This window comes from Pundamilia nyererei, unplaced genomic scaffold (genome assembly GCF_000239375.1).
Source record: "Pundamilia nyererei isolate P.nyererei 1_Seehausen unplaced genomic scaffold, PunNye1.0 scaffold00411, whole genome shotgun sequence".
NCBI classification, from domain to species: Eukaryota; Metazoa; Chordata; class Actinopteri; order Cichliformes; family Cichlidae; genus Pundamilia; species Pundamilia nyererei.
In genome coordinates this window covers 23,785-42,258 of record NW_005187812.1, presented here as the reverse complement: position 1 = coordinate 42,258, position 18,474 = coordinate 23,785, and the positions used below count along the sequence as shown (strand labels likewise).

The following is an 18,474-nucleotide window of genomic DNA, read 5'->3' as shown; positions in this document are numbered from 1 at the left end:
CACACACACACACACACACACACACACACACACACACACACACACACACACACACACACGCACGCACAGCAGGATATCCACTAACCAAACAGACTTCCACTGGATCCTGTTTTGGTTTATCAAGCTGAAACTGGTCTACTTTGAGCCACTATATTGTCTTTCCCTAATTGTATATGCATATAAAGTTGGTCTTTATATGTTTATATAAAAGCACAACAAAAAGGGGGTAGTGTCCACTTTAAAGTTTTTCACCAAAACTCCAAAACCACAATGTTAACAGCACTGATTCGTGACAGTGTGATAGGGTTACAAGTCTGAGATGATGGAATAGGCTGTCATCTGGAATAACTTCATTTCCAGGAGTTGAGTGCCAGATAACCCAGAAACTAGAATATCTGTAAACCTACAGAACAATAACACTACTAATCATGTTTTTTCTCAGTATAAATATAACTAAAGTTCAATAATTGTTTGATGCAACAGCACAATATTTTGTCACCTTAAATATATTTATCTGTGTACACTGGACATGTTGGTGATGCCTGCTAATCAAAGACAGACAAAACAACAAAGCAATTTATAGAAAGTTAGAAAATATGCCAAGCCTTTAATCCGTACAAGTAGTGGGTTTGCTGACAGAGCAGCTGAACCCTTTTATGTCAGATTGATCCTTTCCACAACACTCACCTTATAAATCTCTACGTTCCTCCATGGAAGAGGATCACAGCACCATTTTACAATGTGCTACATGCCACACGTAAATGCACAGAAACAGTAAAAACAAGGTCTGGCTCTGATTGGATCATAATGACTAATAAGTATGACAAAATCCCACTGAAGTCCTCTTCTTGTCATCCTGTCACTTTTCATATTCAGGATTTATGTTACATTAATATTTTTCTTTTATCTTTGGCATGAAGTACATTGCTGTCATCAAAAAGCTTGCAGCTTCAGCCACATGAATGGTTTTCATCCAAAATTTGAGCAGTTTAAAGAAGAATACTGGAAAATAAAATGTAAATTGTGCGTGTTTCCATTAAACTCCTTTAAAGAAAACAAATGGACTTCCAGATGGAGAATGGAGCTCCACCCAACATGAAAAATAGTAAACATCTGCCTAAAATGTTTCTGCATTGTTCATGCTTCGTGTTGTCACGTGATGAAAAAAGGAGGTGAGATATTTAAAGTCATCTGTTGTGGCAGTGCACCATTGATTTGTGTTTTTTCTTTTAATTTTAATAGCAATGGAACAAACATTCAGTTTTGATGAATCTGAATTTTAACTTGGGTCTCAAGCTTTTTTTGTTTTACTACTCACAACTACTTTTACCAATATTTCGAGCACACAGCGGTGAAGAACTTTTTTGGGTCCAAAACAATTTCCCCAGTTGCTTTGACAGTTCATTCGACATTTATGTTACAAAAAACAGTTAAAGCTGCTCTTAAATGTCCCGCAAACCCAAGATAAAGGTTTGTGTCTAAGATCCCCACACCACAAAACAAATACTGTAAACCAGAGAGAAGAAGAAAATTCTTAGACTGCAACCTCAAGTGTTAGGAATTTTTTGTTGATTTTTTGAGTTCTAACGTTTGCTGCAGTCACCTTCAAGTCAGGATTCGTTTCCTCGGCTGTATCCTAAGGGCTGCACTGTTCGAGCAGAATGTGAACCAGTCCTCCTGCTAGTTGAAACACAAATGATTTCCATCTGTGTTGATGTTGGAGAACAGTGCCACCTCTCCCTTTCTCCTCTCTTCCCTTGCCTTTCCCCTGACACAGACCCTCCCGCACACCATTAGTTACCCATGTAATGCACACTAAAGTTAGTTGTATCATGCATGAGAAACTCACGCTGAGCATCCCGTTCGTCCGTGCTTCAAGCATTCACGTCACAGAAGTGTGCTCACGTGGCCGACGTGCTATACACAGTAACAGGGCTGCATCATCCGTAGATCCGTATGTCTAGAATTCATTTGGAATTCATTTCCTCCTCTTCTCATTTTGATTCAGACATCCCTCCCTCCCAGGTCTTTTTTAAAGATGGATATTCATCTCAGCACAAATGTAGCTAGTACTATAACCATACAGTCTTCTGTATGGTTATGTATTACTGGAAGTTGTGAGGAATCTTTGTTTTTTAAACCACCATCTTCTCTGAGTGTTTTTTACTCACTTATAAAACATTGTGTATTGCTGTATGTCTGTGAAGGTTCTCAGTCATCCAGGTCCTCAGAGTCCAAGGAGCATCTGGACTTCTTTAAGTTTCCTTGAAGACGTTTCACCTCTCTTCCGAGAAGCTTCTTCAGTTCTAAGAGCGTGGGTAGGTAGAGAATCAATAGGGGGGTCCAAGACCCTCTAGGGGACACTCCCATAGGGCTTAAATCTGGGACTCTTCACCAATTGCTCTTAGAACTGAAGAAGCTTCTTGGATGAGAGGTGAAACGTCTTCAAGGAAACTTAAAGAAGTCCAGATGCTTTTCTTTCCAAGCTCCTTAGACTATATTGCTGTATACTGCCAAACCAAATTATTCCTAGCCTGAAGGGGAAACACTCACCCAACTAAGTGTGTCACTGTACAGTGTCAAGCTACACGGTGCGTGCGTGGCAACAGTTGGATTGCTATCAAACATATTGAGTTGAACCAGCCCTGTTTTACTTTTGTATGGCCTCAGAAATTATTTGTCTTCAGGAGTTTTTCCACGCAGTGTGTTTTTCATTTGGTGCTGATGAATCTGTTTTCATATTTGACTTAATTCCTCTGTGGGGTTTCCCTACTTTGTGGCTTGGTATACCACAGCAAAGCATTTCGTGACATCAGCAGTATTGTGTCATTGACTTGTGACAGGAAATGAAGTTGTTTAACAGATTGTATTGTAAGGTGTCACGCTTTGTCACTGGGATAACCAAACAAGTGGGAAATTGGAGATTGAATAGGTCTTAACTGCAGAAAGCAGTAGGCCTTTGCTTAATGACACATGCACACAACATGGTTAATCTTAAGGGCCAGAACTGTTTCAGTTACTAACACTCTTTGGAAAAAGTCCCCACTGAGTAACTGGAGCATGGATGGAAAACCTATTTCACAACTTTTTCCCCCACTCTAGTGCATTTGAAGGCTTTTTACAATGCCAAGTTTCTTTTTTTTTTTCCTGACACATGATGTGATTGAAGTGACTTAATAAAGCACGGAGGGAAAATTGAGTCTATTTCTGCAGTCTAGTAGAGAACTAACAGAATTTACAATTGAACCAAACAAAAGTTAGGGGTGCTCGGTAGAAAAATAGCTTTTGTGGTTACTAACTGATAGGTATTTGACTAAGATGCCCATTAACCCATGAATTCATACTACAGTGTACTCTATACACTGTCGGACTATTGTTCAGTGACTCTGATCACAGCATGTATACAAATGGGAATGGTTATTGGAGCATGGAAAATGAATAGCCAGATTCCTTTAGTGGCCTAAAGAGATAGTGGATCTGATTGATAATCCCATGTAGTTCCTGCTGCTATAAATTCACAAGAATTGAATTGAATAAGCCTGAAGAGCTTCTAAATTACAATTTTAGGTTTTCTCTCAAAAGGTTACTGGCAGTATGATATCATGCTTGTAGCTATATAGATATAATTGAGTGATCATGTCATAAAATCAGCCAGTCCATTCAAGGGTTAATCTTAAATACCACACACTTCCTTTCGTGTTTTATGAATTAATAAACATTCAGAGAACTGCTGCATGCGGTGGAGGTGAAGTTTAAACTTACCTTGTATTCAGTTGGCTGTTAGCAGTAGTGACAGCAGCTTGCAGAACATGGGTGGTCTTTAATCTAGTGTTTTCTTGAAGGCACCACCTAATGGCCATTAAAGAAACTGCTTGTTCGCAGAAGATGTTGCAACCCTATTTTAAAACTCGACAGTTTAGCAGTTAAGTCCTTGGCTCAGTTATCACGGTAATTGTGATTATTTGTTGGAAATAGTCCTGCATAGCCAGACTTTTAACTGGAATGAAAGAAGTCTGGGAAAAGGTCCTTTTGTCTGAGCCAAACGCTGACAGTCGACTGGCAGTATAGGCTAGAGGGGCTGATCATGATAGCATATCATGGTATTGGTACTGAAATGTCATTCTTTCAGAACAGAAATGCAGATGGACCACATAATATCAGGTAATTTGAAAACAATGGGGGACTTATTAGATAGCTTATTGAACAGAAAACACTGGCAAATGTATTTTCCAACTGTAAAATGTTTCACTTTGTTGCAATCAGATTAGTTGAGTTCATACCCAGACAAAGAGCAAATGTGCAGAACACTTCTATAATATGTCTAAATATTTTCATGAAACTCTGCTTCGCTGAGGTGACTTCTTACTTATTTGCAATACAGAACACTATTTAGATATGACAGGCTGGCCCACCTCATCCTGCTTTCCAAAATTGCAGACCACCAGCTCATGCTGGCTTCCACTGGCTCCTCATTGTGAGGTGAGAGAAATGGAGGAAATGCCCAACCCAGTCTGAGTCTCACTCTGGTTATTTTTTCAGGCAAGGTGGCACTTCCTCCAGTAACGGCACTCTGGTGAATGCACCTGTCCTGCAAAACGCACATTTTACTGGCCCAGCTGAGGCAGGAAAAAGTAAAAAACGATGCGGGGGAAGCAAAGAATGAAGTTTCAAAAATGGGAGTTGTGTGAAAGGTTTTGTTTTGTCAGAGGTAACACTAGCATGGGTGGTTCATGTATAAACAGGGAGCTGGAAATCTTAGATATGTATCACAGAGGCTGGCAGACACTGAGCCTGCAGTCCTATATCCTGCAGTCCTGCAGAGAGTTTTTAGGTTTCGTCCCATATTACTGTGTCTCTTGTTTGAAATGTTTAGCGGTTTGCTAATCACCTGAGTTCCAGATTGAGTTCCCCTTTCAAACAATGAAACTTTCAGTGCTGCTACTGGACAGAAGCCACTCCTCTAGCCACCATAATGTATGCTGTGGTTGGTTTCTCACAAAGCTCAAATTGATAACCCAGATGTATTAACAGACATACTGTATGGGAATAACTGAGCTCCTGTTGTTTATATGCAAACATGAAGAAGAGAAATTGAACTTCATTCAGTTAGAATAGTTGTTTTTTGATTTGACATTGAGCTTTAAAATGCAATCTTTTAAAAGCTAATGATTTGAGGGTTACTTTGAGACAAAGGTGAGGCATACAGGATCAGCCTGAGGCTGATGGTTAACTAGGACAACAGAGTTTTATATTTTTGTCCTTGCTTGCAGTCTGGCATGAATTTTTAACTTGATCATATGCCCAAGCTTCAAAGAATATATGGTGGAAAAGGTGTATGCAAGTGTCCACATTTTGTCCCATCTATTGGTGAATTTTATCTTAAGTGACAATAGTTCAAACTTCGAACATAATGTTTCATCCATCTTCTGTCGCTTATCCTCTTCAGGGTCCCCGGGGGGGGGGGGCTGGCTACGGTGCTGCATTAAGGTTTCATAATCTTTCAAAATGTTATAGGTGTGCTTGGTAAGACTGCTTCAGTAAATGTAGATTGCAGTGACATCGGAATCTGAGCAGGAGTCTCTGGATAAATAAAGCTGGAATAATCATGTATTCAGCTTCAAATAAATCTCTTTTGGTTTTAAATGTCCCCCAAATTATGGTTACCAAAGTCTTTGTATTTCTGTTACCTTTAGGTTTGAAGTGTGTATGTTTTATGAAGTAGACACTGAAACATTGAATACCCATCAGAGTTGGATAAGCTTCTTTTTTCAAAATGTTTTTTTAAAATTCAGTCAAATCATCACGCCCCCCCAAAAAACAAACAAAACAAAAAAAGAACAAAAAAACACTCTCTTGGGTAAATGATATACTAAAACACTACACAGGCCTGTACTTTAGCATTCTCAAGAACCAGATATTTCTAGTGCTTTGGAATATTTTTTGTAACGATGACACAGTGAGAGTTTGGAAGTTCTCCAGGAAGTCAAGTCACTTAGAAAAATCTTTGGAGAAGATTAAAGGAACATTTTACTTCAGTTTTCTGGGTATATTCAATTAATTCTTTCAATTAATGACAAAGCCACGGCTTCTTTAGAATTGTGAAACTGTTCTTTCAAATCTTTTTTGCCATCATGGCCAAACGTTTTGGCAGTGGCTCAAATTTTGTTTTTCATAAACATTTCTCAATCTGTTTCTATGATATACTGATGAACAAACATAAATATTTCTTATGTTTCAGGCCTTTATTAGCCAATAAAACAAAATTCAGTTTCGATAGGGGTGTCACTGTCAAAACCTGTAGCTACTACTGCAGTTTTCCCTTTCCAGATCCTTTCCTAAGGGAGTTGCTTTCGTATGTCCAGTCAGTTTATCCATTCCAGTGTCCTGCTGGCAGCATGGCAGAAACATTATTCAGGTCCAGTCCTCCTACTCAGAGCAAAAATGGATACTTGGCATAAATGTTTAGATGTGAGTTTCAGGTCAGTGCCTGAGCAGCAGACAAACCTCCCACTCAAAGTCTCCAAACCAAGGTCAGGACTTCTTTACCACTATCTAATTACACATTATGACTGTGGAATTCTGGTATTTCGGATCCACATCCATGGACATGAGCTGATGTAGGCCGTGATGGGTCATGAAAACTCCCTTTACAATTTTAATATAATTGCTTTAAGCAAATTGGGAGTTCTTTGCAATATAAAGTATAAGCAACACTATAGAAAGTATAAATATATAAAGTATAAGTATAAAAATAAGTATAGAAATACTGAAAATGATGAAAATAATGAAAATTACTGGTAATAGTGATTGTGCTTTTCACACAATCAGTAACTTTGATGGCAAATTTGTCTTTTCTTTCATTTCACAACTTTGTGTGGAAACCAAACAGATTAAAAAAAAAAAGAATTCAAACTAACATAAAAATAAATAAAAATACAAAACTATAATAGCTCTGACTATGACAATGTAAGCGACTTGGTAGTGGCAAACAAGAACTGCTGGAGTGGAAATCAGGGCCTTTGTGTTGTCCACCCACACAAGCAGCATGAGCTGGGTAACTGGTGCATGTATGTGACTCGCGAGCTATTTCTTCCCCAAACTGTGGTCACCTTTATACTAAGAAAAAGATGAAATAGCATGACACACAGGCATACACGGAAATTAAAACAACACTCCATAAACATCAATTCATTCCTATGATTTGGTGATTAAGGGATACAAATGACTCACGTGCTCATACACAATTTATTCAGACATTGTTTTAGCTTTGTAAATTAAATTATCATCAATTTTGGCTGTTTTCCAAGTCTCCCTACTTTTTGACAAGTTGATTTTTTTTAATAAAAAAAAAAAATTTTTAAAACCTGCAGTCAGCTGAGACTGAAGAAGCTCATCAGATGATGATAAAATAGTAACTAGGTCTATAAAAAACAGCAAAATGCAACACTGCAAATAAGACGAGTCTAGTGCTGCAGAAAAACTGGTGATTAATCACACAGAGAGGGGTAAAATAAACATTTTCTTCCTTATAATTATTTTATTGGTGAGGGCACGCGGTTTACTTCAGAATGCATATTAGCGTTCTGAACCCTTAAACTGAATACATTACTGTATACAACACTATAAACGTCCTAATACTGTCTACTAATAAAGGAGATGTGGAAATTCCTTTAGTTTGTTGTCAGATCAGGGGGATGTTAATTTGATTGATTCAACTGTGTTCTAATTGCTGCAATTCCACTGGTGTAAAATAGACGCATCAGCACATTAGAACCAAGTATTAAAACATACAAATTCTGAAACAGCAAATTAAAACATTCTGCTCATTCTTTTGACATTAATCTCTGTCTCTCTTCCACAGCATGTCTTTATCCTGTCTTCCTTCTCTCTCCCCAACCGGTTACAGCAGATGGAGGTTTCTTCCTGTTAAAAGGGATTTTTTCCTTCCCACTGTCGCCAAAATGCTTCCTCATAGGCGGTCATATGATTGTTGGGTTTTTCCTTGTATGTATTATTGTAGGGTGTATACAATATAAAGCGCCTTGAGGCGACTGTTGTTGTGATTTGGCGCTGTATAAATAAATTGAATTGAATTGAATATTGTGATTTATCCAGGTAAATAGTGAAAACTTTAAGCTTTATATAACGCACTATGGCATTCATTTTGCTTTGTAGTACACCCCTCTGAGGGATAATGGGAATTAGACACAGTTGGGAAGAAATAAAACACAGATGCAAACGATCAACCAAATCACAGGAAGTAGAACTGAATATACAAAAAAACAACTAACAAAGTAAGATAAGGAAGTAAGCAACAATACCTAAAGAGAGAAACAAAGGCACAAAAATAAACTTTCTATTGGGAAAATAGAGGGAAAAATCTAACTCTAATTTAAAGAGGAACTAGAACTAAGAACTTAAGATTAAACATTTAAATAAACACTAAAAACCAAATGATAAAAATCTAATATTAAAAACATTATGTTAAGTCACAATCACAACAGGCTGTTTTAGAAATCTGTGGAACAAATGATCTGCCATGTTCTCCATGTGAACATGGAGTGTGTGTGTTTTTCATTTGTTTATGGTTAACAGATGGGTTATATACATTGTGACAACAGTCAGCTCATCTTCATTGTGCTCCTGTATTGCAGTGTAGTTAAGCTTCAGGTCATTTGTGTGATACAGCTAAGATGTTGTGCTGTGACTTGTGTAAGTGCACAGGTGTATATTTGTACACGTGTGTGCGTTTGTGTGTTTCATGTGTGCTAATGCTCTTTCTTCACCTCCAAGCTTGGAGTTATTGCAGTGTCATGGGGTCACATTCTCGCTGGTGTGATACTGCACTCAGGCAAAATGCTTAGCCAAACAATCGACTTCTGTGTGATTATTAATAGTGTTATTGCTGCTCAAGGGTCTTTAAAAGGAAGTTATTGTGATGTGAGATATGGCGCTGCAGTTTCCATATCAAAAGTCTTTCTCCACCAGCACAAACAAGTCAAGTTTCTAAACCATATATTATTCCCTGTTGTTAGACTGTCTGGGCAGAGTGCTTTCATTCTTTTTCTTTCTCTGCCTTTCTTTTCTTTCTGTCTTCTTCTCCAGGGAGACATTTTTTCCTTTGTTTTTTTAGGGCTGGGCTAGGGTGGAGAACGCTAGTGTTGCTGGCGTTTAACAGGGCAGCACATCCATGCCAAAAAGTGAGTTCACCAAACTGCTGTTTCCCCAGAGGAGATGCAATAAGATTTCTGCTAGAGGCCCAGCCAGACACTTGACTTATAGATGAAAAAGGAGACGTGGGGAGGATGAACAACAAGGATTAGGGGTGAGGATGAGGGTGTGTTTGGGGTGAAGAAAAGGAAACTTGGTTTGCTCAACAAAAATGAATTTCAGATAACACAAACTGGATATTTTTTCATCTGAACATTAACAGGTGGATGGGGAACTGTGGTTTGGCTTGAGAAAGGAAAACCTCATGAATGAAAGTGTCAGGTCCCAGAACTTTGAATAATTTATAATTGATTATTTTGTTTTTAAGTGTTTATATTTCATCTTTTCGACCCAAAATGCCTCATTTCTTCTAATGTTTCAAGGATGAAGAGTTGGCTTGGCTCAGTTATTAACATAAGAATTTCGCCAATATTATGTTTTCAGTGTTAGTCAGTGTTGGTCAAGTTACTTGAAAAAAGTAATCAGTAACTAATTACTGATTACTTCCCCAAAAAAGTAATCCCGTTACTTTACTGATTACTTATTTTCAAAAGTAATTAATTACTTAGTTATTTAGTTACTTTTTAAAAACACGATTTACAACCTGAATAGGTGATAAAGCGATAGATCTTTCAGCCCAATTCTACTTTTTCTACATAATCCATCATACAAAATGTAATCAAATGGAAAAGTCTCTTTTTAACTTGTTTTATTAGTTTTAATCTTTTAACTTTATGCATCAAGCAAATATTTAATTATATGCAACATTTTCTGACTGGAAGAAATTTGTTTAATATTTAAACCTATTTTCTGCACATTCCAGCACATAAAATATATTTTTTGTGTTTACACTCAGTCTTTCAAATAGATGCAAGTAAAACACAGCAGCAAATAAATAAAGTCAAAGACTCAGTGGTCCTGTTGCTCTATTTTCACCTGTAAAGCAGGAGTGGGGTAGGCGGAGGTTTACCCTGGTGCAGGTGTGCCGCAGCAAGAATCCGCGAGTTTCTCTGTGAATTTCCCATTACGTCGTTGCGCACTCAGTGCTTGCTTGGAAGTTTAGGGGGGTTTTTTCGCTGTAAAAAGAAGTTTTCTTCCCACGCACGATGGACACTAATGTTTTTGTCACTTTTTATGGAATCAAACTTAAAGTAAGGTCAGTACTTCCACGCTTTAAACGCTGCACGCTCATACTCTCTCCTGCACTCGATATATGATCCATTGTTGATCTGCACACAGCTGTTGTCACTAACGGCGCACTCGCTTAAGTCACTGTCATGAGACATTCTCGCAAAAAAATCACGGTTTTAGTAACGCAGTAACGCAGCGTTCCTACGGGAAAGTAACGGTAATCTAATTACAGTTTTTGCAATAGTAATCCCTTACTTTACTCGTTACTTGAAAAAAGAAATCAGATTACAGTAACGCGTTACTGCCCATCTCTGGTGTTAGTGACGTGTTAAACGTTTTACGAGCATTGACACTAGGGCTGCACGATTAATCGTTAGAAAATTGCGATCTCGATTCATACTTATGTGCGATCTCAATTCCAAATGACAACGATTTAAAAAAAAAAAAAATAAGACGACGACGACGATTGTACCGCATTTTGATCCGGGACGTACTCTGCATGAAAACAAGCGCTCACTCTTCCTGCTCAACAAATGACAAATAAAAACAAATTAAGCCTACGTGAAAGTGGCAAAAACTGCAGTCCTTCGAGGTGCCTTTTGAGGCTGGCTTCAGTCAATTTCCATAGACTCCGATGTTAAAATGCCTATCTTTGCAGCAGTGAAAAGCAAAAGTACAAAAGTGATGTTGTACTTCCTCCCCTTCATAACAAACCCGAATGGGCTAAAAAGTTATTTTTATAACTACCTGTATCTGTTGGATCCTTTTGGAGCATTTTAGAAGGGATTATTTGACTAATATTTTAGCTTGCTATGGAGATACAGACCATCACACAAGTTTATACTTTGGCTTCAGTGAGTGACTTTTAGCATATATGTGTGTTTGTATGTTTGAGTCACGATTTCTACTGTCTTACCAGAGAAAGGAAAAAAAAATCAGAACAGCCCAGGTTTAAGTCCAAGTCGAGCCCCTTTGCTACAACTCTTCCCCACTCCCTCCCAGCTTTCCTCTCCACTCAACACTAGAGATACTAGAATATAAAAATGACGAGCAGGATACTAATAACAGATTGGCTTTTTCTTGGCATCTTAATTCACTAATAGACATGTACAACCAAAATTCAATAGTGCTCTTTCATTACAGAAATGCCATAATTATGACTAACGCTGTGATGTTGGACGGTGCACTGTCATGTTGTAGTGACACACACTTTCTGTGCTTTGAGAGCATGAGCCAAGTCCTTTTTATGTCCCAGGTTGCTACAGTAATGGGTGCTTACATCAATGCAGCCCTGACACCTGATTGGGCCGGCTGTAACCTATGGCCCATAGTACATAGACTTAGACTGCACTTATGATGTTTCTCCCATCTATAACTGGAAAATCGGCAATACCATCAGTAAAGAAAATAAAAAGGGAAATCAAAGAGGTTTTCCATAAGTGTGCAGCCATAGCAGCCAGGCTTGGTCTTTTTTAAAAGTGCTTTCAGGGATGCTTAGAGTGTGGCCTTATAAGGTCTTTACAACTTGACAACATGTCATGCACTTTCAGTTTCTCTGGCTTGTATTCTGTGTAGGCTGCTTATTAAACTGAGGCTCTAGAAGAAACATTAATAAGCTATGCTACACTCACCTGGGTCATATTAGTGATTTAAAAGAAGGGTTATGTTTTTAAAGCGTTATGAAAACATCTATATTACTACTTATGTGACATCACCAACATCAAAATAGAGAACCTCAGAATCCATTAAACACAACAAGGACACACTCATCAAAAAGCTGTTCCACAGAAGTCGTAGCACTCCATGGGGAACTTTCAAAAACTCCCAACTCCACAGCAATGGAAAAAATATATGTACATTGACGTATGCCGGCCACTAAGCTATTTGTTCCAGTGTTAAACCACATTATCAGATTTGATGTTTGTAGCCACAGTGCTGTTTTAGTACGAGGTGAAACGTCTGAGAAGTGCGACGCAGCCAAGATGGATCACGTCAGGCTGCGCAGTTGATCCCTCACCCTGTTGACTAGATTTGTAGGACTGTGCAGTGCCAACGAGAACACGTCCAAACAAAGCACGTCTCACCCCCACCCTTCAGCTTCACTGCTCATGAGCTCTGCAGTATAATGGCATGAAAATATTTTAACTCCATTTAAGACCACAGTTAATCATTGTGGAATTATGTCAGTATCTTTCTGTTGGTATAATTTCAGCCATTTTTAGTGTCTTTAACACAACTTCGGATTTGATTTCTTTAACCGACACTTTCTTGTTTTCTCTTTCAGACACTGTCTAATTATATTGTCTCATCTTTCTACCTAATATTTTCTGATTTTGACCTGAAAAGTGAAAGACTCCTCAGCAAAACAACGGCAACCATTGTGCCTCTGTTTTGCTCTGTTAGTGTCTATTAAGTGACACTTAGTAATGAAGTAGGCTCAATGCTGCACTGATAACATCGTTAATGGCTTCCTTTAAGTTGTCTTGGACCAGAAGAATATCTCCTTCTTCACGTTACAGCAGCTAATTACTTCCTTTTTGTAGTTCTGACAGTGATTAAAGGCAGATGGGGAGATTAATAATTTTGAATTATCGTCACCACCTTTAAAGACTGAAGACAAAAGATCATGGCTGGTATCCTTAATTCCCCTTTGTGTTTGAGGCATGATGGATCGAGTTTTGTATGAATGAGAATGTATGAAAATATTGATACATTTGAATGTAAAACTGGTCTTTTATCTCCTCTCATTATTGATGATGAGAGGAAATAAAGGAAATAATCCCAGGAATAGTGTATAGCATTTTTGTTTGAAAAAACATCTCTGCACAGAAGAGCCAGGCGTCATGAATGAAAGCAATTGATGTGCCTGGTGAGTGTTAATGTAGAGGGCTGTTGTTTTGTCAGTTGAATTGCAAGTGCTGAAATGATTGAAGGTTCTAGACCAGATCAGTTCAGTGCCATGTTTCAAAGCAGCTAAAATGTCATTTGAAGTTTCATTATTAAAAGTAGAGGAAACCTGTGTTCACTCTGCAGACTCCAAATAACGGGCCCCCTCCCCTGCCCAGCTCATCTCTTCCAGAAGGCTACTATGAGGAAGCGGTTCCTTTAGGTCCTGGAAAGGCTCCAGAATACATCACCTCCAGTAAGTGACAAGCTAATATATAAAACACATCAATCATGTAACAGTAGTTATGTTACAGACTTCTGAAGAAAAAAGTGAGTGTGTCCCAAGTTTTTGCGTTACCTGATTTGAATATAAAATGAAGGGCAGTCTATTCATGCCCTCTCAGACTATGACTCGGATGCCATGAGCAGTTCCTATGAGTCGTACGATGAGGAAGAGGAGGATGGGAAGAGCCAGAAGATGCGTCACCAGTGGCCCTCTGAGGAAGCGTCCATGGACCTCGTGAAGGACGCCCGGATTTGTGCATTCCTGCTGCGCAAGAAGCGCTTCGGCCAGTGGACCAAACTCCTATGTGTCATCAAAGACAACAAACTGCTGGTGAGAAAAACTCAGGCATGTTACTGTCTGTGTACGTAAAAATGGTGAGCATAAACTGCACTACAAACAGAATCTTTCTCTCCATGCAGTGTTACAAATCCTCCAAAGACCACACTCCCCAAATGGAGCTGAACCTGTCAGTGTGCAGCATCACACACATCCCTAAAGATGGCAAGAAAAAGAAGCACGAACTAAAGATTGTCCACCAAGGTGCAGACGCCCTGGTGCTGGCTGTGCAGAGCAAAGAACAGGCCGAGGAGTGGCTTAAGGTACATCAATAAATCTCAAAACTACTGCTTTTACCATCACACTGGATAGAGACGGTGTTTGTTTGAACTCTTTTTCCCATAAAGATGGAATTTGTACCAATAATGACGAGCTTTGACATCTTTATTGATATGTATCAATAAAGTTGTGGTTTGACGACCATTAGAATAGTTTCCGGATTTTTCAAGGGTGCACACCCAGTCTTTTTTTTTCTACTCAAACGACTCAGTTGAGAAGAGAACTTCAAAGGTTATGCCTGGTAGGCTTTTAAGGGGTAAAGAGTTAATCAGTAGATAAAGAGCATTCTGTGTGGCCCAACTTTGAAGCTGACAAGAACACCAGTGCAGCATACTAGCTTTTCTTGGATCTTTACTAGCTTTACTTGATTGCTGAACATCTAAAATATCTTGGGATCAGCCTTTAAGTTGCTTTCACATGTTTTAGAGAGTGGGTTCAAGTTACTTTTAAAGAATAAAGGGTGTAACTGTCTTGGCTTTCTTCCTCAGGATGGGCCTTTTCCTCGTATTGTATGACTGGTTTGTTGTGAACAGGTGGTTCTGCTGGTTTCTCTCTCATGTGGAGATGTTTGGTTTGCAGTCCTCTGAGTCCTTTCTTCTGCTTCTCTCTCACAGACTCCCCCCTTCCTTCCCCTGTCTTCTCTTTCACTCTCTGATCTTTCGTTCTGGCAGCTCAACAAGTCCACAAAACAAACCCGCCCCGCTGACATCAAATAAGCTCCGGTACTGCTTTTCTATCCCTGCAACCATTTGTTGTTGGAGAGCACCTCTGTGCTCTGTCTGTTTCAGTTACATTGATGGTGGGTGTCATCTGGTCTTTTTGTTTTAAAAGGAAACCCCCACCCCACATTCTTCCCTCTCATCTCTGCTCCCTTCAGATCTCATATGTATCTCCTGAAATTTATGGTTTCTCAACAACCTATCGTGTGCTATTTTAAGATGCCTCCTAGCGCATTTGTGTGATGGTATTTTTTATAAACATTTGTGGCCTCCAGCAGTTCCAGTGGACTTTTAGACTTGAATATGTGATTTGTCTTCTTGTTTTCCTCCTTGTTAAGAAAACAATCCCTCAAGCATATTTTCCCCATGTACTGATGGAAACACCAGTCTTACTATATGCAGTGTTTCCTTTTGGTCTTTCTCTGGAAGTTTCAGCTGTAGCATGTTTATTGCAGTCAGGAAACAAAGACCCAAACAGTTTGGATTTTTTCTTCTTGATTCAATTACTTGCTCGGCATGGTAATTAGATGTTGTTTATTGATTGGCTGGTGCAGGTAACCTCATCGGGGGGCTGAAGTATCTGCAGGCGGTTTCAACCAGACCCATGAAAATATACAAATCCCTCAATCATCCGAGTGATGGTAATGAGTGCACAAATTGTTGCTTGGAGAAACTGGGTCTGGACACATATTTAGTCAGGTGTCGGGATTGTGGAAACAAATTGAACTGATAGTGCCGTGGCAGGTATTTTGTAACTCTAGCAATTGCTCTGGGTTTTTTTGTTTACTTAATTGATGCACATGTAGTTCGTCATGCCACTACAGTTGGCTTTGTTACATGCAGGGTTACGTTCCTTGGCTGGTCTGTGTTCCCTTCAGCTGTGGGGTGTGTAAGAGTAGCATCAAGTCACACAAAGTGGATATGTCCCAGTGTGTCTGCTGCCCCCCTCCCTCTTTGTCTCTTTGTGGTTGCCACAACTGAACATGCAGACTACAATTCAACTTACTAAAACTGCTGGACAGGACAGGTTATTAAAAGAAGAAGGAAAAAATAGTAATTGAGACTGTTTTTGGATATTTTAAGTATTCGTTGTTCCCCCTTAAATTTATTTTTGTCTCTTGAGCTTTGTGTTTTTTGTCCACCTCTCACAAGCTCATCTTTTACCCAGAGAGACATTGAGCTTCAGTAGCAGTCATTCTTGAATATTATCGATCTGAATCAAAGAAGTTCAAATTTATTTGGATATTTTTCCCCCACTGGCCAACAGTGAAATAGAAGTCAGCATGAAGTCAGCATGTGAAATAGAAGTCATTGGCTTCAACAGAAGGAGCTGCCCTGCTTTGCTCCACAAAAGAAGGAGAGGAAAGAAATGAAAGAAAGCAGGGTGAAGGGAAAGCTGGGAGAGTACCTGAGGCTTTCCAAAGCCCATAGTTTACAATAATGACTCTCCCAGACCCTGTAGGCTAACGATGTGTTTATGGAGCACACATGTCCATATTGTGTCATTGCTTCATTTTCCTTTTCAGTGTTTTTTAATTGTATGGATTCCCCACGCCCTAACTCCTTCTTTGTCTTCATCTTTGCCTGCTGATATAGTCTGACCTCATTTCTTTGTCTCGCTGACTGACTAACTTCTCTTTTCTTTTCTTTGCCTGCATAAAGTTTGGGGGAAGTAAGTGGAATGTGCACTGTTAGTCACAGCTTATCTGCTCAAGTTTCCATTACAGTCCAACCCCTTGTGCAAACTCCTTGACAGTGTATGGTTGTCCTGTGCATGGCAATGCCTTCATCACTTTCAAGATAAGCATTTACAATACATTTATAGCTTGAGCTGTAATGCAACTATTCCAGCATGAGCCTTTAAAATAGGCCTCAATGAATTGTAAAAAAAACAAAAAAAAACAAACAAACCCTGAGACAGACAGATTAGTTTATTTTTAGTTTATTTATTTATTTTTTTGCATCAATTGGATAAGTGCTGCCAAAAGCAATCACTCAGAAAACAAAAGGTTTGTGTTGGTTGATTATATCTTTTTTTTAAATCTTTTGCCAGACAAACAAACAGACAGACAGACAGAAAACTTTATTTCAAATCCCTTTTAACAGGAAGAGAACCAGGGTCATGGAGGGACAGCCATTTGTAGGTTTGCAGACATTGTAAAGAATGGGTTTCACGTCTATTAAATGCTTCAAGTTGCTTCATCTGTAAAGAAATCAAGCTGTTTTTATACCATAAAATTGCAAAATGTGCACTGCAAGGAGGTGAACAAGCAATGAGCAACAAGTCATCAGTCAACACTATTTTCTTTTTTATTGCAAGTTGTGTTTCAGCACCCATAGTTATAGCCTCCAGTCTCACCACCTCCTCCTCTTTTTGATTTGTAGTGCATTATCAGACCTACGTAGTACACTGGCATGGCAGCAAAAGCTCTCCGAAGGAAAGATAGACATGATGTTGCTGTCTATCCCATTCTCTGGCCTCTTAGCTGCTCTCAGAGCCAAACCCATGGAGCCACAGCCTGTCATTTCCCCCACGAAACCCAGTTATGCTCCTTCCAAGCCAAAACCAATGAGTTGAGGAGCCCAGCGCAGCCAGAGATGGTTCAGACGAGTGGGAGTTTGTGTGTGTGTGTGTGTGTGTGTGTGTCTGCATGTGTGTCAGGGAGTGCATTAGCCAACTTGCGCACACAGCGGTTCAACTGAAATCTCATTTTGCTATACCCACTGTTCATCTGCACTCTCTGTCACTGCCACATGTCTGGGATTGCCAGATCCCATGGTGGGTTGCCAGGTCAGACATCCAATGAGGTCATGGTAAAGCACGCTGGCGCCCTATTCACAGCTCTGCAGATCTCATTCACCCCTACTGGACCTTATTGTGTATGGATTCCATGAATGCAGGCAAAGTCTTTGTGTCTCATGTTTGTTACAGACCTGCCAACCCCCACCCCACCACCAACTACTGCCACACACCACATGCATGCATGCTCTCCCTCCTGCAGTTCATGCACTGCTTGTTGCTCCCTTGGCTGTGATTCAGTAGCATGATGAGATGTGAGAGAGTTCACCATACATGTGGCCTGCATTACCCCAGTCAAACCTTCTAGACTGAAGGAATGAGCTTCTTAATCATGTGGCAATTCAGCGAGGAAATATTTTAGGATTTTTAAATTAGGAATCCACCCACATGGTATGATCAGCAGTCAGGAGCCGTTACAGATGGCGGCATCTGATCTCCCACAGCGGCAATCAAATATGTGACTGTGGACTTGTTTAATGTGAATGGCAGCCACGTTAGCTAATGGCGTATTTCCTTGTGGTGTTCCTAGGTGATGAGAGAGGTGTGTGTTAATGGGAGCATAGATTTGGATGGAGTTGGATCTGGATCTCCAGTGCATAAACCTGAACTGGAAAAGGTAAACAGAACACACTCACACTGATAGATGATAGTCATTTTAACAGCTTGTTGTATTTTGTCATTAAGCGTTGCTTTTGTAGGGTTTGAATCAGGTTTCAGGTTGGTAGAAGATTTGCGATTTGCGGTTTTATCTATCTATCTATCTATCTATCTATCTATCTATCTATCTATCTATCTATCTATCTATCTATCTATCTATCTATCTATCT

At 39.4% G+C, this 18,474-nt stretch overlaps 1 protein-coding gene across 3 annotated transcripts in view; it reads left to right on the top strand.

The window, feature by feature from the left end:
- The window catches only part of afap1 (actin filament associated protein 1), a 100,081-nt gene that overhangs the window by 59,076 nt on the left and 22,531 nt on the right, over positions 1-18,474 (top strand). For all 3 annotated transcript variants that reach the window (XM_005753182.1, XM_005753181.1, XM_005753180.1), the window contains exons 4-7: positions 13,375-13,483; positions 13,632-13,843; positions 13,933-14,112; positions 18,177-18,263. In XM_005753182.1, coding sequence (XP_005753239.1) covers positions 13,375-13,483; positions 13,632-13,843; positions 13,933-14,112; positions 18,177-18,263 — 588 coding nt within the window. The remainder of the gene's footprint in view (positions 1-13,374; positions 13,484-13,631; positions 13,844-13,932; positions 14,113-18,176; positions 18,264-18,474) is intronic.